At 36.8% G+C, this 25,506-nt stretch overlaps 1 protein-coding gene across 1 annotated transcript in view; it reads left to right on the top strand.

Annotated features, from left to right (window-relative positions):
* The window catches only part of GTF3C3 (general transcription factor IIIC subunit 3), a 34,821-nt gene that overhangs the window by 3,260 nt on the left and 6,055 nt on the right, over window positions 1–25,506 (top strand). The window contains exons 3-15 of the mRNA XM_033230781.1: window positions 3,501–3,691; window positions 5,109–5,232; window positions 6,497–6,688; window positions 7,198–7,363; window positions 10,645–10,792; window positions 11,311–11,383; window positions 15,697–15,800; window positions 17,304–17,475; window positions 19,285–19,487; window positions 19,807–19,908; window positions 20,660–20,795; window positions 22,681–22,918; window positions 23,904–24,094. Of these exons, the coding sequence (XP_033086672.1) occupies window positions 3,501–3,691; window positions 5,109–5,232; window positions 6,497–6,688; window positions 7,198–7,363; window positions 10,645–10,792; window positions 11,311–11,383; window positions 15,697–15,800; window positions 17,304–17,475; window positions 19,285–19,487; window positions 19,807–19,908; window positions 20,660–20,795; window positions 22,681–22,918; window positions 23,904–24,094 (2,040 nt within the window). The remainder of the gene's footprint in view (window positions 1–3,500; window positions 3,692–5,108; window positions 5,233–6,496; window positions 6,689–7,197; window positions 7,364–10,644; window positions 10,793–11,310; window positions 11,384–15,696; window positions 15,801–17,303; window positions 17,476–19,284; window positions 19,488–19,806; window positions 19,909–20,659; window positions 20,796–22,680; window positions 22,919–23,903; window positions 24,095–25,506) is intronic.

Here is a 25,506-nt window from a genome sequence, read left to right on the forward strand (position 1 = left end):
AAAAGGCAGCTGACTGAAGTTGTTCTCACGATTTGTGGTTCCTTCCTTATCTGCTGAGGGGAAGAGCTGCTCTTCTGTCCTCAGGTGTTTGAGTTGCTACTATAGCAGCAGGCACAAGTGAGTGCTTGTCAGTCCTGTTTAAAGCTGCTCCCAAAAGCTAGCCATCAGGCCCTAAAAAAGGAGTGAACCGAGTCCAATTCAGGCTCACCATGAGCAGTCAGGCCCACAAGGACTGGCTGGCTTCAGCTCAGATAATCTCATCCATCCTTTTAAGATGTGAAGCTCCTCATTTCCTAGTAAGGAATTGTCCCAGGACTCTACCAAGATTCTTGGTGAGTATGAGCGTGTATTCAGAGCAGAAGGGGTCAGTTTTGAACAAGCTTTGGCAGTCAGCTAATTGAACTATATGGCCACTAATCGTTCCTTTTCCCCTGGGCAGTACTAAATACACCACTAAATTTTTGCTCTTCACACCATTCTTACACACTGTGAAGATAGGATCTTCTTTTAATTTCATTTTCAATTCATTTGCTGATATATTAAACTATAATTTTTATATATTGACTTTGTGTTCAGCAACCTTGCTAAATTAATTTATTCTTACAGTTTGTATGTAGATTTGTTTTGGGTCTTCTTTGTATATAATCATGTCATCTGTGACCTGATAATTTTATTTTTTCCTTGCCTGCTTTTTTTTTTTTGAGATGGGGTCTTGCTCTGTCGCCCAGGCTGGAGTGCAGTGGTGCCATGTCCACTCACTGCAAGCTCTGCCTCCCGGATTCATGCCATTCTCCTGCCTCAGTCTCCCGAGTAGCTGAGACTACAGGCACCCGCCACGATGCCCGGCTAATTGTTTGTATTTTTAGTAGAGACGGGGTTTCACCGTGTTGGCCAGGATGGTTTCAATCTCCTGACCTCATGATCTGCCCGCCTCGGCCTCCCAAAGTGCTGGGATTATAGGCGTTGAGTCACCGCGCCCGGCTTTCCTTGCCATCTTTATGCCTTTTGTTTCTTATTACATTGGCTAGGACCTCCAGTAAAATGTTGAATGGAAGTGGTGGTAGTAGGCAACTTTGTCTCATTCTTAGTAACGTGCAATAATTCACCATTAGCTGTGTTTGTGGAAAATTTTTGTAGATACTCTTCATGAAATAAAATATATTATTCCTTTTCATTTTTAGTTGACTAAGAATTTTTATTAGGAATGGGTATTGGATTTTATCAAATGCTTCTTTGTATCAGAATGGATCATACGATTGCTCTTTTGTTCCTCTGATAAATTTTACATGTTTCTTTTCATCTTTATTTTGAATATTCGGAATTCTTGAATATGATCCTTATGACTTCAAAATAATATTTATTACTCAGAACATGTAGCTTTTAAAATCTGTTCTTCATTAAACATTGATTATCTCATTTAGGCATCATCTTTGGCATTTGAAGCATTTCACATAAGTAAGTATGTATAAGAGTTTTTGAACACAGGCCGGGTGCAGTGGTTCACGCCTGTAATCCCAGCACTTTGGGGGGCCGAGGTGGGTGGATCACTTGAGGCCAGGAGTTCAAGACCAGCCTGACCAACATGGCAAAACCCCGTCTCTACTAAAAATACAAAAATTAGCTGGGTGTGTTGGCACACGCCTGTAGTCCCGGCTACTTGGGAGGCTGAGATGGATTGCTTGAACACAGAAGGCAGAGGCTGCAGTGACCTGAGATGGCACCACTGCACTCCAGCCTGGGCGACAGAGCAAGACTATGTCTCAAAAAAAAATACAAAAATGAGCTGGATGTGGTGGCTCATGCCTGTAATCCCAGCTATTCGGGAGGCTGAGGCATGAAAATCACTTGAACCCTGAAGGTGGAGGCTGCAGTGAGCTGGGATCATGCCACTGCACTCCAGCCTGGGCAACAGAGTGAGACCCCATCTCAAAAAAAAAAAAAGTTTTTGACTGGGCGCAGTAGCTCACGCCTGTAATCCCAGCACTTTGGGAGGCCAAGGCAGGTGGATCACCTGAGGTCGGGAGTTTGAGACCAGCCTGACCAACATGGAGAAACCCCGTCTCTACTAAAAATACAAAATTAGCCAGGTGTGGTGGCACATGCCTGTAATCCCAGCTACCCTGGGAGACTGAAGCAGGAGAATTGCTTGAACCTGGGAGGTGGAGGTTGTGGTGAGCCAAGATTGCGCCATTGTACTCCAGCCTGGGCAACAAGAGCGAAACTTCATCTCAAAGCAAATATGTCTTTTTTGAACATATTTATATCTCTATATATATACTTAAAATTTTAACTATTTTGTTGGAACTTTTCCAGAAATATGTTACATGTCTATCTTTGTGTTTTCTGTTGCTTATAACAGAATACTTGAAACTGGGTAATTTATAAGGAAAAATAATTTATTTCTTATAGTTAGGGAGGCTGAGAAGTCCCAGGCAGAGGAACCACATCTGTTGAGGACCTTTGTGGATTCTCTCCAGAGTCCCAAGATGATATAGGGTATCACATGGTGAGGGAGCTGAGCATGCTAGCTCAGGTCTCTCTTCCTCTTCTTGTAAAGCCACTAGTCCCACTCCCATGACAACCCATTAAATCATGAATGGATTAATCCATTCATGAGAGCAAAGCCCCATGACCCAGTCCCTCTTAAAGGCCCCCTCTTAAAGATGTCTCAGTGTTGGCACATTGGGGATTAAATTTCAATATGAGACTTGGAGGGGACAAATATAAAAACCATAGCAATGTCTCTGCTTTAACAGAAAATTGGCCTCTGAACTTAACTTTTTCTTGATCATTCAAAGTCATCATTATTGACACTCAAAAATCATTATACTATGGTGGTATCCTGAGATACAAACGAACTATGTCATGTATTTTATTCCTGAAATAATAAAGCTATTTTAATACTAATAATAGCATTTAATGGGTGTTTACTGTATGCTAGGCATTCATAGTGTATATATACACAGACACACTCACACTCATTTTGTCCTCAGAGTAGCCCTATGAATTATTATTAACCCATTTTGCAAAAAGAAACTGAGGTATAGAGGAGCTTCAGTAATTTCCCCTAGGTTACACAGCTGGTGATAGATGGAGATGAAGTTTGGAACCAGGCAGCTTGGCTCTAGAGCCCTCACTTTGAACCACTATGCTATACCACCAGGGCTCCATACTGCTAGTCTTGTTTAGTTCTTAGGTCTATGTCTTATAATTCTTCTATTTTTTTCCTATTATTGTATGTGCTTCTGATTTTTCAGTTAAATTTGCCTATAAATCTGGATGAGGCCTAAAGGATGAGTCAGCTATTCCTGTAGAATAAAATACATGGCTTTGTGATAACTTTCTTCTTTGGTTTGGTTTTTGAGGGTGTTCATTTACTATTTTTTACTTTCAAATTTGGTGTTATTGGGGTAAAAATTTATACTTAGAAAATACTTGTTTTTCACGGAGAATTCTGCAGCTTCCTCCCCTTCCCCCATCATCAATGTCTCTTTTCTCAGGAGAAACATCAGATGGAGTGAGTAAGTCAGTTCACAAGGTCTTTGCTTCCATGCTTGGAGAGAATGAAGATGATGAGGAGGAAGAGGAAGAAGAGGAGGAGGAGGAGGAAGAAACACCTGAGCAACCCACTGCTGGCGATGTATTTGTATTGGAGATGGTTCTCAATCGTGAAACCAAGAAAATGATGAAGGTAAATTGTTACTTATTTTGGTATTTATAAACAATGAAGAAAGTGACATAGTAATTGAAAAAGAAGTCTGTAAGTTAGACCTGGGAAACAGTTCAAACTATATGAAAGGAAATACTATGACACAACTGTTGTTATTTGTTTATTATGTTTCCTATTAGATAATGTTTATATAGCCCAGCTGCTCTGGAGGCTGAGGTAGGAGGAGCACCTGAGCTTGGGGAAGACAAGGCTGCAGCCTAGGTGTCAGAACGAGACCCTCTCTCAAGAGAATAAATACAATACAATAAATAAAGTCAAAGCAAAGTGGCTCATTTAAACCAATCAGGCCATTTATTTTCTAAGAGATGCTAGAAAGGTGGAATCTAACAGACACACAGACACAACCTTAATTATTGCATGTGTGAAAATGGACTGCGGGTTTGCTATTCAAAGGTCCATACTGGTGAGGCACAGTGGTTCATGCCTGTAATGGCAGCATTTCAGGAGGCTGAGGCAGGAGGATTGCTTGAGCCAAGGAAGTTTGAGATCAGCCTGGGCAACATAGTGAGGCTCTGTCTCTACAAGAAACTTTTTAAAAAACTAGCCAGGTGTTGTAGTGCACTCCTGTGGTCCTAGCTGCCCTGGAGGCTGAGGTGGGAGGATGCTTGAGCCCGGGAAATCAAGGTTGCAGTGAACTGAGATCACTCCACTGCACTGCAGCCTGGGCAACAGAGTGAGACTCTGTCTTAAAAAATATGTCCATGTCCATACTATAACTTGATACTTTTTTAAACAAGTTCATTTTGAGTGGATAAATTTGAAAGAAAGGGGATCTTCAGTAGATTACATCATAATCCTGGAATATAAATCCATTTTGCAGCATCCAGCTCTATATTTGTTATTATTCTAATTAGTAATTTAGTAACTCCTGACCCTTTTTTTTCCTGCAATTGAGTTTTAGACTTTTTTTTTTTTTAATGAGACAGTCTTGATCTGTCACCCAGGCTGGAATGCAGTGGTGTGATCTTGGCTCACTGTAACCTCTGCCTCCCAGGTTCAAGCGATTCTCATGCCTCAGCCTCCCAAGTAGCTGAAATTATGGGCGTGCGCCGCCATGCCTGGCTAATTTTTTTGTATTTTCAGGAGAGATGGATTTCATTATGTTGGCCAGGCCGGTCTCGAACTCCTGGCCTCAAGTGATCCACCTGCTTCAGCCTCCCAAAGTGCTGGGATTACAAGAATGGCCAATTTTGACTTTATAAACTTTAATGTTAAAGAGTCAATTGGAATTGCAACTATTTAGTTCTGAGTTTCGAAAACTGAAAATTTTTAAAGGAGAATTTCAGTTTTATTATATTCTATTTTTATTAATATGGTTGGAACTGAAATCTAAGATTTCACTATATTTTAATCTAAATGTCATTTTTCTTCCATACAGGAGAAAAGACCTCGGAGTAAACTTCCCAGAGCTCTGAGAGGTCTCATGGGTGAAGCCAACATTCGTTTTGCTCGAGGAGAACGTGAAGAAGCGATATTGATGTGCATGGAAATCATAAGACAAGGTGTTTTCTGTGGAGATTTTACTAATAATAGCAGTTTAATAGTCTGACTTAAAACAAATGGGGTAGCATCTCACAGTACTATTTGGAAAATATGTTCAGAAGCTTAAGGGTGATTGTGGTAATGGTAATTGCCACTTTTCACAAGAAAATGAAAATCTCAGAGTATGATTCAATGAGATGTCATTAATATTTGTTGAATTTCACAGTTACTTTTTTTTTTTAACGTTTCAGTTGAAGGATTTAGACTTTTGAATTGTCAGTATGGCAAATACATTATATTAAAACCACTTGAAGAGCTTTCTTTTATCCTTTTGTTTTCTAGATCATGCAGTACTAGATGATGTTATCTATTTTTTGGTAAAAGACAGTTTAAACTTGTCATCTTATCTCTCAATTAAATGATGCGTCTTGGGCATATTGAATGATACCTTCAGTGTGGTTTTTTTTTAAACTACTTATATTTATTGTTTTCTTTCCTTGATGTGTTGCCAAATTATGCTCTGCAGAGTGGTTTGGATAGCTGTAATACAGTGAACTTTTATCTTTTCAATAGTTTGGCATTTCTTTTTGGTTAGACTAGGGTCCTTTTAGAAGTCTTATTATAATTTCCTGTATTATTCATTAGGGTAATTTGAGGCTACTGCTTAAGATTAAACAGACTTTTTCCTTTAGTATATTTCATTTGGTTCCTACTTTCCAGTATTATTTGTTCCCTTTAATTTAGTTTATAATTGTTTTTGACAAAAATCGTTGACTTTAATACCTCATAATCTTTGAGTTTTGTTTCAGAAACAGTATTTCAGAAATGTAGATTAGCCAGTCACTTTGATATCCATTTAGCTGCTGCTTAGGGATCATCTGTTCATTCATACTATACTCCTTGGTATGGGAGCTAAATCATGAAGATTCAGCCCCACTGATGTGGCTGGTGTTTATTGGGATGAACTTGCTGATACTGAAAGCCATGTTTATCCTGAGCAAAGGGGGATTTTCATGAGGAAGATGTGGTAGAGATTAGGATTTTCATGAAATTATACCTTGCTTAGAGAAAGCAATGCTTTAAAAATGCTAAAAATGTATGAAAATAAAGCAGATGTAATCTAGCATTTATTTTAACTCGTCTTAAGCAGTTTGTATAATTCTGCTAGAGTGATTTGAAGAGTTTAGGTATTTAAAAAAAGACACACAGTTTGAACCATGGGATTGACATCAACTCAAGCCTCTTCTCTCAGCCAATGGAATTTATTTTTTTAATTTGTTATAGCTCCTCTGGCTTATGAGCCATTCTCTACTCTTGCCATGATATATGAGGACCAAGGTGATATGGAAAAATCATTGCAGTTTGAGTTGATTGCTGCGCATTTAAATCCCAGTGACACAGAAGAATGGGTTAGACTGGCAGAAATGTCTCTGGAACAAGACAATATTAAGCAGGCTATTTTTTGCTATACAAAAGGTAATTAAAAAATTTTTTTTTCACTTTTATAAGATGTTACATAGTAGGTTTTTTGATCATTGTATTTGCTACTCTGGAGTGTTATTTTGGCTGAGATAAATTTGTTTCTATTGTCTGGTATTCTAGAGGTAAGTATTTGGGGTTCCTCTGTTCTCATGTTTGTCAGGGACTTTTTGAGTGTTGTGAGATAATACAACACAAAAGTTGGTAGATGAATAGTACCTTCAGTTTCCCACTAAGATCGGTGTTGGTTCTAAGCTGTTCCTTGAGGATTAACATCAGACTAGATTGACCACATTAAGAAGAAGATTACTATTGAGATTCAGATTCTATCTGGTGTTACATCAAACCTCGTCGAGTTCCTATGAAAATACATTTATTCAGAATAACTCCTTTTGTTTCATTGATGAATTAGTTTGCTTATTAAATTTTCTGAGAAGATGATGGATCACACCCAGGTACCATGCACCCCTTTTTGTGGTAAATAATTTGTATTTCTTTCTTTTTAGCTCTTAAATATGAACCTACCAATGTCCGTTATCTGTGGGAGCGATCAAGCCTTTACGAACAGATGGGTGATCATAAAATGGCCATGGATGGTTATAGGCGTATTTTAAACCTTTTGTCTCCATCTGATGGCGAACGTTTTATGCAGCTGGCTAGAGATATGGCAAAGTAAGTTTGGAGTGTAACATATCTAGTTGCTGCTGTTAATCTTATTTTGCAAATCAAAGCATATATTTGGAATAGAATGTCCTTTTCATTGAAGTTCAAGAAGTGTTTTGCCTTATGTATTTTATTGTTTTGTTTTTTGAGACAGGATCTTGCTCTGTCACCCAGGCTGGTGTTATAGTATAATGTCCTGTTTATAGTTCACTGCAACCATGAACTTCTGAGCTCAAGTGATCCTGTCACCCAGCCTCCTGAGTAGCTGGGACTACAGGTGCACGCCACCATACCTGGCTAATTTTTAATTTTTTTCTGCAGAGACAAGGTCTTGCTGTGTTGTTCAGGCTGGTATCGAACTCCTGACCTCAAGCATTTCTTCTTCTTTGGCCTCTCTAAGTGCTAGGATTACATGTACGAGCCACCATGCCCAGCCCTGTTTTTAGGTTGTACCGAATTTTCAGTACTTTTCTGTTTCCAAGTCAACTGTGTCATTGCTTAGAAAATTGTGTATATAAGGTTACATTTCAAGTGCTCAGAGGTTTAAAAATGGGACATGTCCTAAAAGGATGAGTAGGTTCTCAGGTTTCCAAACTTAGTCGAAATTGTGTATATTTGCAATAATTAAAAAAGTATTTTTTATTGCAGATTTGCCAATGAAATGTTAATGGTTTGGGATCTTCTATTATTTTATCTTGAGCCAGTATATGGTATTTTAAGACTATAAAAATTCTTTTACAGTTGGCAGATTATTGACTGTGGTATATATTTTATTCTAAAATATGCCCTACTGCATTTACTTCTCTGGTATGCTGCACAGCAGAACAAAGTAGCAGACATTTTTGCTGAGTAATGCCTTGTGATATGCTTTCTATTCTAGGGATATCAGATGATATTTTGTTCTAGGAGTAACCATCTCCATCAGGGTACACTGGGGTGACCCTATTAATTCTACAGCCTTTATCACAATGATGCTTAGCTGTGAAACCGTCCCTTACCCTCCCAGGGATGGGTTGCATAGGACTACTAGAAAACGTTTCTAGGAAATTTGCTGAGGCAAGGCAACCCTAAGTTGATCCCTAATGGAATACCATGAGCACTGAGGGTCTTCTCAGGTTATTTGCTGTTAGTTAAATCTGTGTAGCTGTCACAGTGGTTAGTCCAGTAGCCTTTGACTTTGTGAAATGTTAGGTGGCCCATGATAGTAAATTGGTTTTCCACGTCTATTAGATATAATACTTGTTTGGGAAAGAGTGATGATTGTCAGTTCTGCCACTGCCATTGAGGTCTTTCCTACATGGAATTCTATCACTGTAACTTCTGTTTAGGCTTTCCCTTTGGTCCCTACTTTCCCTCCAGAAATATTATTGAATATATCTTTGGCACTAGGTACTGTACAGGAAACCAGGGTATCTACTGTTGAGCAAGTTTTAAAAATCCCCTGTTCTTGTATAGCTTACATTTCAGTGAGAGAGATAGGCAATAAATAAACAGCTAAATATGTAGTACTGCAGATGTTGATAAGTGATATGAAGAAAAATAAAGCAGGAAAAAGGGATAGGAATTTGATGTTTAGGGTGGGGGTGTGTTATTTTTAGATAGAGTGATTAGAGAAGGACTTAATTCTCTGTTTTATGGTCCTACTGACTAAAGGTGCATTGAAGTAGGTACGAGAACAGATATTCAGGGAAAGTATGACAGGTAAAAGAAATAGCAAGTACAAAGTATGGTTAGGGAAGCTGAAGAATTAAGGGGAGCAGTGCAGAGAGGTATCAGAAGAATAGATCTTTAGCCCTTTTGGGCTATTGTAAGGGCTTTGGCTTTTATTCTGAATGAGTTTGGAAGTCACTGGAGGGTTCTGAGTAGAAAAGTGACATAGTCTGACTTAAATTTTAAGTGCATCAATTCTGGCTGCTCTTTTGAGAACAGATTGAATAGTGGAAGGGCAGAAGCATGGAGACCAGTTAGGAAATTATTATAGTGATACATAGAAGGGAAAATGGTAACATGGACCAGGATGTAAGCAGCAGGAACTGGTACGAAGTAATCAGATTATGTATGTATTTTGAAGGCTGAGCTCTCAAGATTTTCTGATGTATTGAGTATGAGGGGTGGGTTGGGGAGGTGGACAGGGTGTAGAGGACTGAACCCTAAGGCACTTCAGTGTTTACAAGTCAGGAAGAAGAAACAGCTGGGAGACTAAAAGGAAATGGCCAGTGAAGTAGGAGGAAACTGAGAACAGCATGATGTTCTAGAATTTAATTGAAGAAAGCACTTCAAGGAGGAGGAATGATCATCTGTGTGAGATACTGCAAATAGATCACATAAAATGAGCATTGAGAATTGACAGATTTAGCAACAAGGAGATTAGAAATATTGGCAGAGTGGGGAGAGGCAAAATTAATTGGATTAGGTTAAAAAGAGAATGGTAGGTAGATGTGCTGGAAATATGTGGGATGTTCTGATTTAATTCTCTTTCCTTGGTAAAAATATCAAGAAAGGCCATCAACTGAGAGTAGGACTGGGAGACTGCTGGCGGTTTGAAGAGAGAGAGAAGATGTCAGTAGTTGTCTCGGACATTACTGCCCCACAGACTGGCAGTATTTGCATCACCTGGAAGCTTGTCAGAAATGCAGGATCTCAGGCCTGCCCCAGCTCTACTGGATCTGAATATGCATTTTTACAAGATAGCCAGTTGATCCATATGCACATTCAAGTTTGAGAAGTACTGAATAGGTACTAGTAATACTGCTCATCAATATTGGTCATCAATTTAGAGTGAGACCAGTCGACATGGTCAGCTGGCAGGTGGTGGTGAAGAGTAGATATAGTTGTATTTTAACCAGGCTTGGGGTTTTATTGAGTGATTTTGATCAAGGGAGAGCAGGGCAAGAGGACTGAGGATGTATGCAAAGGAATAATTATAATGTTGGGCCTTGGAGAAGGAAGAAAGTGAGCCCAGGCAGGGTGTAGGCGATGGTGAAAAAGTGGTAGGACCTATGCTTTGTAGATCTGTCGAGGTAGAAGAGTTGGTATTGGATTACAAGAGGGAATGAGCTGGAATGATAGGAGGTAGTTTTTGGAGAGTGAGATGCTTGAAATTATAACACTTACTGACACTGCACATTTTTTCTGGATCAGTTTTGATTATGATTTTAAGGAAATACACATTCCTCTCAAATTCTAAGAAAATGAAAATCACTGTTCATTGTTAGATAGCCTAAGCAAGGAAGTGAGTTTTATAATTGGAATTAAATAAATATTCATCCATTTTGTCACTTTTTTTTTAGGAGTTACTATGAAGCCAATGATGTTACTTCTGCTATTAACATAATTGATGAAGCTTTCTCAAAACACCAGGGCCTAGTCTCCATGGAAGATGTTAACATAGCAGCTGAACTATATATTTCTAACAAACAGTATGACAAAGCTTTGGAGGTAGGAATGCTTATGTGTTTCTCTGTTAGGTTTTGAATGTGTTTCTGTGTTCTAGAAATTCTTAAAAATTGGCAGTTCTTCGTTTTAGTTATATATTAAATTATGTATATATTTAAACTCCATATGGAAACAAGTGATTTCTAGATTTTATAGCAATTCAGTATGAAATATGAAGTATAGTTACATAATAAAAAATATTGCCATTATCACAGGTGCTAAGTATGTCTGTACTTCATAGTAGTAGGATTAAATTGCTGTGATTTGGTTCTTAAGCTGGTTGGGGGAAAGTAGGTTGGTTTGATATAGAGAAGTTATATACATTGAGTTTGCATTAGTTAATAGGATATTAAAATGTTAATGTGTCACAGGGTTTCTCATTTTTAAAAGACTTACAGTTTCTTTTTATAGCCCATCTTTATATTAGGGATTATCTGAAATAACTGTACAAATCTTCGCATTATGAAAAGGTTTTTCATATATAACTATTTTATTTCCTTTCTTCTGTCCCATTCTTTTAGGTAATTACAGATTTTTCTGGAATTGTGCTGGAAAAAAGAACTTCAGAAGAAGGCACCTCAGAAGAGAATAAAGGTTGTAGTTTCCTCTGCTTAGGAAAGTGTATATAATCCTCTCTTGGTCATAAGGTGGCGTTTTATGGTGAAAATTTTTTTCATACTGTGGTGAGTTGATAGTTAATGTTCTCATAATAAGTTTTCCCAAGAAGAATTTTTTTCTGAGAGATTTCATATCTTGTGAGTATTGACTTACAAGTCATCTTTTTAAAAATTTGTTTTGAGTCCCTTTTATTTCTTAGTATGTCCATTTGAACATGGCATTTTTCATTGACAGTCTTTTTCATTCACTTTTATAGGAAAAAAACGAATTACTAAAGTTTATCAAAAACCTTTAGCACTGAAGCAATTTGATTTTCAAATAGGACCTAAAATGCTCTTATTTAAAACATCTACTTTAAGCTTAAGCATTCACATAATAAGTAGAAGCTAATACGATTACCCTACATTGTTTGAAAACTCAAATGTGTAATTAATGATTGGGTTAGAAAGTTATACCTAAGTGTGGCTTGCAGAGTCTCTTTGTACCATACTCATTAACTTATTCTGTAAAAATACTAACATTGAAGACCCTATATCAAGTTGTAGCAAAATTGATCTCTATGAGCAGAATATATAACCCGGCTCTTGTAAGAGAATTGCTGTATAGTACCTTCAGCCCCTACACTGTGAGGATTTTGATGGAATCTGCGGAAGGGGCAAGTGAGCTGGTACTGAGTCCTGCCTGGTTCAAAACAGCTCCCTCCCTGGCCTGTCATCATGCCTAAAAAATCCGTCATTATGTAATCCTTTGCGCTAAGGCATAATTATTCAAAAACAAAAACTGTTATTTAAAATATGATCCATCCTAATGCTGAGTAGTAATTCACTTACACAAGCCAGTCTGTGCTAATTCATAGAGAGTAAGGCCCAAGGTAAGATGTGGGACAGATAAATGTTAAAGTGGACAGTTGTTGGGGAGGGAAACCCAGTTCAATAAGTTTCTTGTAAGGGACTGCTGGGTGTGTGGAGAATACGCAGATGAGTATGACTTTTCCTGTTCTCAAGGAAATGGAGGGGGGAAGAGGCGTTCAGATGAAGTGCATACAGTTTAAGAGTTGTGTGATAATTTCTGTAGCAAAGTTGATGTTATGGAAAAATAGAGGGCAGTGTACAAGGATCAGAAGATGTTTATAGAGGCCCAGTTTAAGCAGATACCCATGGGGAGTGTGATCCAGACTGAGTCACAGGGTGTAGGAGCTCTGCTTGGAAGAGCAGGACCAGATCGCAGTCTGTGGCTGGGGCTGTTGATCATCAGGGTGGTGTGAATGAGTAGAATAAGGAGTAGGAATTGCAGATGGAAGCATGGATTAGGGCACGCGAAGGAGGCTTTGCCAGTTTTGATACTTTATTGGGACCTGGCCTAGGTACAAGCCAAGGCCCAAGTTATTATTTTACTGCCATAATTTCTGTTTAAGATTTTTCTTAATTGTGTTGAAAATCTGTGCTTTGTTTTGAAAAATATTAGAGAAATATTAAGTTCTGTGCAAGTTTTAACTGTAGCTATAATCATTTTGTTGTTTAATATATTTTACTTTCCTCCCTCCCTTCTTGGTACATATTAACATAAATCAACAACAGGTTAGAGTTTAAGTAGTGGCTTCTTTGTTTTTTAGTATGTAAAATAATGGTGCATCTGAAATCTGGCAGCTGAGAGTTGATGAAATACCTTTAAAGAAAAAGATATGTCCAGAAGACTAGGAAATTAAAACACATCCCCCAAAGTGAGCAAAGGTAGTTTTTTAGTATGCATTTTTAAAAAGGAGACCATTTATTGGTAGATTATGCATTGTCTGTCGATGGTCACATTTTTAAATTCTTCTAAATGTGAAAGACCTAATGGGAGTTCTGGAAAACAAAATATCAGTGACACAAAGACAAGCTTTTTAAAAGATAGTGTTGTTAAATGTTAGTTAATAATCTATAAGCTGTAGGGGCTATAAATATATATGCTACTTTCCTTAGCATTGTCAAATTGCCATTAAAGTGTCTAAATACTTACTCTCAATCTCCATACTTACCTGATTGAACTGTTAACAGTTTGTGTACCTGCACAGGTCCAAGACTATAGTTTGAGTAGCACTGCCCTGTAGCATTATTAAGTGACCTTCTTACCTTTTTAAATATAGTTGGTCTGAATTCTACATTGTCTCATATTGAGATTGTGACACCTGTTTTTTTTGTTTGCACCTGCCTGCTATACCTTTGTCCTTTCATTTTCAGCTTTCTTGAATCACTTGATTTTAGGCATACATCTTGTATTCAACATAAGGTTGAGTTTTACTTGCTGATTTGATATGAAAGTAGGGTTTAGACTTAGGCATCTATACACACTATATCTTTAAGGCCTATGCTGAGATTTAAAGTATTTCATATACTATTCTTGCTGAAAGTTAAAACATGTAAATATATTTTATTGAACAGTATCTTAGTCTGTTTGGACTTCTATAACAAAAGACCTTAGACTGGGTAATGTATAAACAACAGAAATTTTTTGCTCACAGTCCTGGAGATTGGAAAGCCCAAGGCACCAGCAGATTTGGTGTCTGGTGAGAGCCCTTTTCTCATAGATGGTACCTTCTTGCTGTGTCCTCACGTGGCAAACGGGACAAACAAGCTTCTTCAGACCTCTTTTACAAGGGCACTAATCCCACCCAGATAGTCACCTCCCAAAAACCCACCTCTTCATAACTTCACCTTGGGGGTTAGGTTTCAACACAGGTATTTTGGTGGGACACCAACATTTCAGACTGTTAGCAAACAGCATTTCTAGAAAGAAAAAGTGATACAGTTGGAATATAGAACCCATACATGATAAAGATAGAATCCCATTTTAGTAAAGTCAAAGGCTCGTTAAAATGACTGCATTGTGTTTAGTCCTTAGACAGGTGACCTTAGGTATTGTCTACAGAAGAAATATGTTGTGGATACAGCCTTGAGTCAGACATGGTTCTTGTCCTCATGGAGCTGGAGCTCAGGGCTTAGTGTGAGTAAATTTACATGGTAGGTAAATTCTGCTCTCTCGTTGAGCAGACCAAATATCTCAACTGGATTGCTGATACCAGTTATTGTCCTAGAACTCAGTGATAAAAACAGTCTTTTAATTAAACTTGTCCAAATCCTCCTATAACTTGGTAATTTTAGGCAATCTATATTGCCTCCCCTCAGTGTTCATGAGAGATTGGCTCCAGGACACCCCTCATACCAAAATCCTTGGATCCTCAAATTCCTTACATAAAATAGTGTATTATTTGCATATAACCTATGTATCTTCTTCTGTATACTTTAAATCATCTCTAGATTACTTAATGGCAAAAACCACAATTACTTTTGCACCAATCTAATACTTAATACAATGTAAATGCTATGTAAATAACAATGTAAATGTTATTTAAATAACAAAAACTGTTATTTAAAATATGATCCATCCTAATGCTGAGTAGTAATTCACTTACACAAGCCAGTCTGCTAATTCATAGAGATGAATAATTCATAGAGATTCATACAGATGTTATACTGTATTGCTTTTTAAGTTTGTATTATTTAATGATATATATACACATATATATTATATGTATACACATATATATTATATATATATTTTTTTCCCTTAACATTTTTGATCTGCAGTTGGTTGAATCTGCATATGTGGAACCTGAAGATAGGGAAGACTGGCTGTACTATAATTTATATGACAAGTTCTGTAAAACAGATATAGTTATTTAATTCTTGAAGTAATTTTTTATTTCACCACTTACGCTACATCTGTAATGTCCTCTATACTTCAGGTTTTTCTGAAACAAAAACATGTAAACTTATTTGGAATTTATTAGACTTTGCAAAATACTTTAAATGTGGATAAAAATTCCTTTAATTTCCCAGGGCTTTAAAAATTATTTTGCTGTAATGAGGTTTTAGAAAATAACACAGTATTATTTTATCCTTTTCTTAGCCTGTTTCTAGTGAACACTAAAAAGAGACTTTTCAATTCAAGAAAAAAAAAAGAGGGTTCATATATCCTCATTATTTTTGTCATTTTAGTTCTCCGTATTTTAGTAGAAGGTGTGAAAGTAAGTTTCGCATAAATACATAAGGTGTGAGAAATAGAATAGGAAGCATACTTGCTACCAAAGGACAGACTCGGAGAGATATAAGAACTTATTAGTAGAGTTGACCACACTAAGAATTGACTGTAGAATCTTTTGATGTGATTGAAATAAATGAGGCCTTACATAGAAGATACACATCTTAAGCTTGCATATAGGAACTGCTTCTTGTCTGTGTATTCTCCAGCTCCTGAGAATGTCACCTGCACTATACCTGATGGCGTGCCAATAGATATCACAGTGAAGCTGATGGTCTGCCTTGTACATCTCAACATTCTTGAACCACTTAACGTATGTAACAAGATCTGCACTTGAGATACTTCAGATCAAATGCACCATCTGTTTTCTTTAGATGTCAAGAAATTATAACTTGACCCTAGAGTTTCACATTTCTTAATAACCAGGGAGGTAACAGTAAGCATCAAATAATTTTGTATGAATACATTATGAAAACTAAAATTGTTTTGCAATTGGGCTTACAGTAATTTTTCTTTTAAAATAACAATCTAAAGATCATAATTTGAGATTGTCTTTAGACAATTTGAGATTGTCATTAGACAGTTAGACAATTGGTAATAATTCTGACAGCTATTCTTTTTTGCTGACTTTGGACCAAGTATATTATTGAAAAAAAAAAAGTACTTAGCATCTACTTTGTAAACCTTAGGATAAGGTATTGAGTAAAATATACAAATCCATAACCTCATGGGTTGGGATGCTTTTTTGTTTTAATGGGATTCGATAATAAAACAAATAAATAACATACACAGGACATTGGCTGGTGATAAGTGTTCTGGAAAAAAAGGAGGAAAATAAGGAATATTGGGGGCAGGGAAAAGTTGCAGTTTTCAGTAGGGGATGAGGTGACATTTGGCTGGCCACCATGGTGCACACTTAAAATCCAAGCACTGGGAGGCTGAGGCGGGTGGATCTTTTGAGCTCAGGAGTTCAAGACCAGCCTGGGCAACATGGTGAAACCCTATGTCTACAAAAAATACAAAAAATTTAGCTGGGTGTGGTGGCACACACCTGTAGTGCCAGCTATTTGGGAGGTGAGGTGGGAGGATTGCTTGAGCCCAGGAGGTAGAGACTGCAGACCCTGTCGGGAAAAAAAAAAAAAGGTGACATATGAATAATGACCTGAAGGAAGTGAGGAGGTAAACCATGGGGATATCTAAGGAAACAGCTTTCCAAAAACATCAGCAGACACAGAAGCCCTGAGGCACAGGATGTTGTGCTGGTTAGAGGAAGAGCAAAACAGATTAGCTGTGTCTTAGTTCCTGCAATGCCTGTCTTTAAACAGATCCACTAAATGTGTTCAGTGGGTATGAGTTATTTAAAATAAAGATGCAGAAGTGAACAGAAAATTGATCATATAAAGCTGGTTTTATTAAGCCTTGCTCCTTTTCAGCTTGCCTCATATAACTGATATGTAGTTTAAAAAGAGAGCTATAGACTTTGGGAGGCCGAGGCGGATAGATCACTTAAGGCCAGGAGTTTGAGACTAGCCTGGCCAACATGGTGAAACCTTGTCTCTACTAAACATACAAAAATTATCTGGGCCTGGTGGTATGCACCTGTGATCCCAGCTACTCAGGAAGCTAAGGCACAAGAATCACTTGAACCTAGCAAGCAGAGGTTATAGTGAGCCGAGATTGTGCCCCTGCACTCCAGCGTGGGTGACAGGGAGAGACTTTGTCTCAAAAAAAAAAAAAAAAAAAGAAGAAAAAACCTATAGATAGATGTGCACGTTTGTAATCAATGTTTAACATCAGGCTTTTATTTGTGGTCTAGCCTCTCTTGACAACACTAGTAGAACAGAATCCTGAAGATATGGGAGACCTATACCTAGATGTTGCTGAAGCTTTTCTGGATGTTGGTGAATATAATTCTGCACTTCCCCTCCTCAGTGCTCTTGTTTGCTCTGAAAGATACAACCTTGCAGTAGTTTGGCTTCGTCATGCAGGTAACACTTTTTTGTGGGAGGAAGAAGTTTTAATCATATAAGCAGCCAATAACTTACTTTACCAAGATGGTAATAATTATTATAGTGTAAGTATTTCTGGTTTCAGGGGAGTTTTTTGAAAGTCAGTGTTTTAAATTGTCTTGCTAGGCAACTAAGTGATTTCCCCATCACTAATGCTTTGGAGGAACGATTCACTTAATGATGCCAGAGTGAAGTAGAAGGACTCATTTCCCTTAAATGCCTGTCTTGAACCTGTCTTAACCATAGGCTCTGGTTTCTAGTAAAGGATTGTCAGACTTGGGGCAAAATCTAATTTTGAAGAGTTTTTATAGATTTAATATGTTATTTTGGGAAAAATTAATATATTTTTCAATGTTCTTTGAGCCACACATGCTTAAAATTAGGTTTTATCAGCCATTTATTACACTGTGCCTAAGTCCATAGTAATCTGAAGTGAATCATTTAGACTGGAAAAAATAGCTTAAGAAACATGACTAAATCTTTTGAAGAAATACATGAAAGCAAAAAGTATTCTAATAGGATTTCTTACTGAGTTAATGTAAAAGACGCATTAAAAATCGAATAGTCTTGGTTTCAAATACTGTGTGATGGCAGAAAACTCTAATGGCTCTTACATGAAAGCAAAAAGTATTCTAATAGGATTTCTTATTGAGTCAACATAAAAGACGCTTTAAAAATCGAATAGTTTTGGTTTCAAATACTGTGTGATGGCAGAAAACTCTAATGGCTCTTAAGTATTATATGATGACAGAAAGTTGTCTATAACTAGAGAAGCATTGATTGGCATTTTGGGTCAGTAGTGCAGTCACATCATAGATATGAACTAGGAAAGAGCGCACTTAATGATTAAGGTAACACTTTTCCGTTTAGATGAATGAATATGAATACAAATGTAATACCATCGTGAAAAGTTGCATTATTTGTGAAATTTGAATTTTAAAGACATGAGCAGGATATTTGAGTTTTTATTGCCTTTCTAATTAGGGCTGTGATATTGAAACTGCTCCTGTGTTACTAATAGTATATACTTTAAACATCCTATTTAGTCATGATTCTGATAAATGCTGTTTCCATTTTGAGCCCATGTGGCTTGAGATGAATGAAAGGTAAAACTCAGAGTCATCTAAAAATCATAGAGAAATTTGGGATCAGTATATAAGAAAGATAATTAGAGGAATTCAGTGCTTGCAACATAACAAAATAAAATGTTTTTAAAGTGAAAAATGAGAAAATGTAAGAAATGTCACTGTGATGATCCATCCATATTAGTGTTCTTCCTTTATCAAAATTTAACCTAAAGATGATGGTCATCATCTAATAATAATGAAATTATTATTTTAAAGTAAAATGGGCTAATAAAACATACCTGTGGGTTACACTGGTCTGCCAATTGTGCGCTCTGGTTTATATATGTGAAGATGTTTACTGTAGTATTATTTATTAGAGTAAAAGTTTAGAAACTACCTAAATGGCAAATAATATAATTAAATAATCAATTTGATTATCATGTAACCATTCAAGATGCCAATGAAGACAGTGTTTAAAATGTAATTCACAATGAATAAAGCAGAACCCTAAATTATATGTATAAACTGATTACTCCTTAGCAATTTAAATTTATGAGAGATCGACTGATTAATAGAGATTAGGGATAGTTTTAAAGTACTAGAAATACGTATTCATCTCTTGTTATAATTTTTTACATTGCTGTATTTCTTTTAAAATGGAAAGTAATTTTGGCCAGTTTACAAATCTGTAGTTCATATTTATGCTTTAACATTTTCTTAGAATGTTTAAAGGCCTTAGGCTATATGGAGCGAGCTGCCGAAAGCTATGGCAAGGTGGTTGATCTGGCCCCACTCCATTTGGATGCAAGGATTTCACTTTCTACCCTTCAGCAGCAGCTGGGCCGGCCTGAGAAAGCCCTGGAAGCTCTGGAACCAATGTACGATCCAGATACTTTAGCACAGGATGCAAATGCTGCACAGCAGGTGGGCCATGTCACATAGAGGGAAGTTTTTCTTGGTACATTATATTTTAGAACTTTCTCCTCAGTTAAGGATGTCTTTACAGCTTATATCCAAAATTTTATTTTAGTATATTAAAATGTTTTTGAAAAATGATTTTAAGTATTAGGTTTCAGCCACTTATTACAAATGATAGTTTTTAAAATATTGGCTCTTAATTATTGTGAAAGACCATAAAGCAAATGTTATTAAAGTTTGGTTTTTAAAAATGTTTCTATGCAAATAAAACAATTTATAGAAAAGGAATCTTGTTAGGCTCATCATCATGTGCTTATTTGTTTAGGAACTGAAGTTATTGCTTCATCGTTCTACTCTATTGTTTTCACAAGGCAAAATGTATGGTTATGTGGATACCTTACTTACTATGTTAGCCATGCTTTTAAAGGTGGGTAATGATCTTTCTTCATGTTAGCCTTGTTGACTTTTTAAATGTTTAATATTTCATTTAAACATAGCTTATACTACTTGATAATGGTTTTACTTCATTAAACTCAAACTTTTTAAAATGAAAGATAAAAAAAGCTAGAGATTATTGGTATATGACTGAAAGTTCTTGACAGTAGCTTAAGTGAAAATCTTCCCTAGTACATATTTAGAAAAGTGAGCACCATAGTACTATCAGATATTGGCCCTGTAGACAGAACTATGTGCCAAAATTACTCACTTTGCAAAAGTATTTTCCAGATCTGATATTCTTTCTGAGTCTGGCTTATTTGCAGGGAGGTAGCTCTGTGGGTGTGTCTCTGGGGATGTGTGTGTATACATGTTATAATGTTAATGTGAATTGCCTTTTTTCTTTCTGAGGTGAGGAATGTGACCAAAATTCCTTTGGTAAGAAAAAAATAAGTCAGTTCATTCTCATTTTAGCTTTTTAATGTAGTAATTTGGTTTTTTTTTCTTACTGAGGGAGCTTTCAGTCTTGTGGCACCTGTGACCCATAGGTTTTCTTTAAAAAATTATTGTTTAGAGCTGGGTATGGTGGCGTGTGCCTGTGGTCCCAGCTACTCGGGAGGCTGAGGTGAGAGGATCACTTGAGCTTAGGAGTTCAAATCCAGCCTGAGCCAACATAACAAGACTTTGTCTCTAAACAAAAAAGTTATTGTTTAAAAAATCTGAAATTTTTATCTTTAATTCAGGTAGCAATGAATCGAGCCCAAGTTTGTTTGATATCCAGTTCCAAGTCTGGAGAGCGGCATCTCTATCTTATTAAAGTATCGAGAGACAAAATATCAGACAGCAATGACCAAGAGTCAGCAAATTGTGATGCAAAAGGTAATAACTTCATTTGCATTATGTTATATAAAATTTGGCTGAATTGAAAAAGACTCATGAAGTAATTAATTGAAAATACCCTTTTCAAATAAAATGAGATTTTCTAATCTAAATCTCTCAAGTGTAATAAACTCATTCAGTGTTAAAAAGGAAAGGCTAAATGTAAATACTTTAAAAAAATTCAAAGGAAAGCATCTGCTTGGATCTTCCTGTGAAAGAAGTAAAACAAAACTTTGACTTTTTAAAAAGAAAATATAGTTTAAGAAATTTGTGTAGGTTAGATGACAGTATAGATTATTTGTCCAGAGACCTCACTTACATATATTCCATTCTCTATGAAATAATTTTTAACAAATGTAGCAATAGTCATAGAAACTCTGAAAATAAGTTGCTGTGAGACCTAGTCTCAAGTAATATAACTTTAAAAGACGACAGCTTCTACCTCTGCAGCTTGTGTTTTCAACCATGTTTCCTTGTGTTGTATTTTTCTCTCTGTGTGATCTACCTGTTTTCTTTCAGTGATTCCTCACTGGAGGTCCACGGTTAGTTTTTCTTAGGCTCATAAGGTTTTGTTTTGTTTTGTAAATTTTATCATGGTGAGGATCACATTACACTGGTGTACCAGGATAGACATTTCATCATCTTGCTCTGTTCTCTTCAGTTATTATAATTAAGGAATGTGTAATATTCCATTGGATAGTGGTTCCATAATTTATTTAGTCATTTTCTTATTTTTTGATATATGATCACTTTTGACAATTTTCTTTTATAAGCAGTAATGTAGTGAGCATTTTCATAGATACAGATTTGTCCATATTTTGATTGTTTAGGATAGATTCTCAGAAGGAAAATTATTGGATCAAAGACAGTAAAATTTTTTATGGCTTTTGATATTTCTTAAGGGCTATAAAAGGTAGGCTTTTTACAGAGAAAGGAGGTTGTTAAAGAGACATTTTAAGGCAGAGAAAATTGAGATCAGAAAAAGGTAACAACTTGAATCTCAAAGTATGAATTTGAAGTCTTTTGCTGAGCAAACATTTGAATGCCCATATATATGTAATCCTCTATCACTGGGGTCCCCAACCCTGGTACCAGTCCGTGGTCTGCTAGGGACTGGGTCGCGCAGCAGGAGGTTAGCAGTGGGTGGGCAAGCGAACATTCCCACCTGAGCTTCCCCTCCTGTCAGATCAGCAGCAGCGTTAGATTCTCATAGGAGCACAAACCCTATTGTAAACTGCCTATGCAAGGGATCTAGGTTGCATACTCCTTATGAGAATTGAATGCGTGATGATCTGTCACTGTCTCCCACCACCCCCAGATGGGACTGTCTAGTTGCAGGGAAACAAGCTCAGGGCTCCCACTGATTCTACATTATGGTGAGTTGTACAATTATTTCATTATATATTACAACATAATAATGGAAATAAAGTGTACAATAAATGTAATGTGCTTGAATTATCCTGAAACCATCCTTCTCATCCCCGGTCCATGGAAAAATTGCCTTGCATGAAACTGGTCCTTGGTGCCAAAAAGGTTGGGACCACTTCTCTATGGGACTGCAGTCATAGAAAGTACACTTGTTCTACCCTGGAGGAGATATATCCTAGCTAACATGGAGAAATGCAGATAGAACTAGCTGGAACTTGTAGAGAACAAGTCCGAATCAGATGCCTGGGAATGCAGGTGGTTAAACTGGCAGAGTAGAAAGAGGTAGTATTGAAGGAGTGTAAGCAACCACCCCTTCTCATCTTTGTCCGGAGAGCACTGGCAACAATTTAGGCTCATGGTTATTAAGCTTATCTTAAAATTGATTATGTGAATTTTTCTAATACTGCTATTTCTGGAAATACAGTGTCCTAACTGGTTTTCATTGGTCTCATTTTAGCAATATTTGCTGTGCTCACAAGCGTCTTGACAAAGGATGACTGGTGGAATCTTCTGTTGAAGGCCATATACTCCTTATGTGACCTATCCCGATTTCAAGAGGCTGAGTTGCTTGTAGATTCCTCATTGGAATATTACTCATTTTATGATGACAGGCAAAAACGCAAAGAACTAGAATACTTTGGTCTGTCTGCTGCAATTCTGGACAAAAATTTCAGAAAGGCATACAACTATATCAGGTGACTTCTCAGTTATTTATTTTATTTAGATTCTTTAATAGAGTAAGTAAATGTACTTTGATTTAGAAGCTACTTTACTTTTGGCTGTCCTATTAAACAATAAACCGGTTAATTCAGTTCATTGGTGATTCTCAGAGGCAATATATGAGAAGATGCACTCTAGGACCAGACTTTCTGGGTTCAAATCCCAGCCCTGACGCCTACTGGCTGCGTGACCTTAGGCTAGTTAGGTAATCTCTAGTGCCACAGTCTTTCCACTTATAAAAGGATATCATAATACTACCATCTCATAGGGTTATGATGAAGGTTAAAGGAGTTGTTATGCCTTCTAACAATGCTTGGCAAATATTATTATTATTATTATTTTTTGAGATGGAGTTCGCTCCTGTTGCCCAGGCTGGAGTGCAGTGGCATGGTCTTGGCTCACTGCAACCTCTGCCTTCTGGGTTCAAGCGATTCTCCTGCCTCAGCCTCCCAAGTAGTTGGGATTACAGGCGTGTGCCACCAGGCCCAGCTAATTTTGTATTTTTAGTAGAGACGGCGTTTCTCCATGTTGGTCAGGCTGGTCTCGAACTCCTGACCTCAGGTGATCCGCCCGCGTCGGCCTCCCAAAGTGCTGGGATTACAGATGTGAGCCACCGTGCCTGGCCAATGCCTGACAAATATGAGTTATTATTCAGTACTGTAGCTATAGTGGGCAAGGAGAGAAAAAGTGAAACCTAAACCACTTGCTTCTGTTTTAGTTTAAAAGTTTTGTTGAAAGTAGAAGTAAGATGTAGAAACACTAACTTAAGCAGCATTTTCTGGGAAAAATCTTTTATTGCGTAGGAGAGTTTTGCTTTAAATAGATTGAAACTGTCTGCTTTTCCTTGTTGGAGGATGGTACATTTCAGTGCTGGTAGGACAGCACTGAAGGGTTTCATTTTTAGAAATCAGGAAGATTTTTACATTATTTTCTCCCTTAACCCTCTTCCTGCAATTTTAGGATAATGGTAATGGAAAATGTCAATAAACCCCAGCTCTGGAACATTTTCAATCAAGTTACCATGCACTCCCAAGATGTACGACATCATCGCTTCTGTCTCCGTTTGATGCTGAAAAACCCAGAAAATCATGCCCTGTGTGTCTTAAATGGACACAATGCATTTGTATCTGGTAGTTTTAAGCATGCGCTTGGTAAGTGTCCTGGCACGTGACTTTGTAGTGCATAAACAGTGTGGTGAAGAGCCTAGCCTCTGGAGTGGAACTGTCTGGGTTAATTAGCAGCCCCACTGCGACAAATTATTCTACCTCCTCCTGTCTCAGTTTCTTTATCTTTAAAATGGAGATAATAATTGGACCTACTTTGTAGATTATTGTGAAAATTAAATGAGTCAATATAAAGAACTTAAAACAGTGCCTAGCACATATAGCAAGTGGATATAGTAGCAAAAACAATAATAATTACTAATATTAATATTTGTTATTCTTATTAAGCTTTGGTTGTAAAAGGCTGATATAGGTCTTATAACATTCATTTTAAAGGTCAGTTCTCCCTGCTTAGGCCTATTTATTTTTAAAATGATTTTCGTTAATTATGGATGCTTTTGCCACCTGATTTTAATTTGCTATATGCAAAACGTATTCAAGATTTGCTGAAAGTTCATTCCTTTAGGAGATAAGTCTATATTAAGGTTTATTTATGTGGTGCTTACTAATTCTAATTAAACTCAAGGAAACTTCATTAATCATTTATAATAAGGAATTTCTGTAATAAGGAATCAGAAGTAAACAAGTATTACTTGCAGAGTCTCCTTAAAAAAAGGAGCAAATGGAAAAATAACTAAATGTTTAAACTTAAAATTAGGCATGCATGTCCGACTGCCTAAAAGCTGGTGTTGCCAGATTTACTTCTTATGAGTAAACTATGGTTTTTGGCTATTTAATACTTTCATGATTCCTTGTGTATGGCTAGTATTTTTATCATTGTTCATCCAGTAACCTCAAACATCAGATGTTGAAACATTCCTCTTTTGTGTGTGCTTTGTGGAATTGTTTTATATTAAGAAAATATAAATATTTTATTTTCCTATATTAGAAACTTTTACAAAAGGTTAAAATCACAGACAAATGGCAGTGTACCATCTTTGCTGCCTGTGGTGCCGTTCCTTCCAGAATAGAAGCCAGAAGGAATAGAAATTTTCATCTATATGTGATACACTATCTGTTATTCCTCTATGAGAAAAACTTGCTTAAATTCCCCTACTGCATATGATTAGGCTTTTTTGACAAGAGATGATTATATATATGGAATACATGTAATTCATAAAACCCCAAATTCTTACTGTGTTATTGGATACATTTAGCTTTTTCAGAAAAAACAAAATAATTGCTACTTTTGGGAAAACAACACCCGTAGTCTAAAAAACAAAACAAAGCTTTCCTTTTCTCACCTTCATGATCCACCACATTTGAATTTATAAAACAGATCAACTGATTCTACGAAAATGTTCCCCAAAACACACATACTCTATTTTCAAAATAGATTTAAGGTCATAAAATAGATTTAATTATTGCAGCTGATAAATTGTTTATTTTGGAAGTGTTAC

The sequence above is a fragment of the Trachypithecus francoisi genome, unplaced genomic scaffold (assembly GCF_009764315.1).
Source record: "Trachypithecus francoisi isolate TF-2019V2 unplaced genomic scaffold, Tfra_2.0 Lachesis_group13, whole genome shotgun sequence".
NCBI lineage: Eukaryota > Metazoa > Chordata > Mammalia > Primates > Cercopithecidae > Trachypithecus > Trachypithecus francoisi.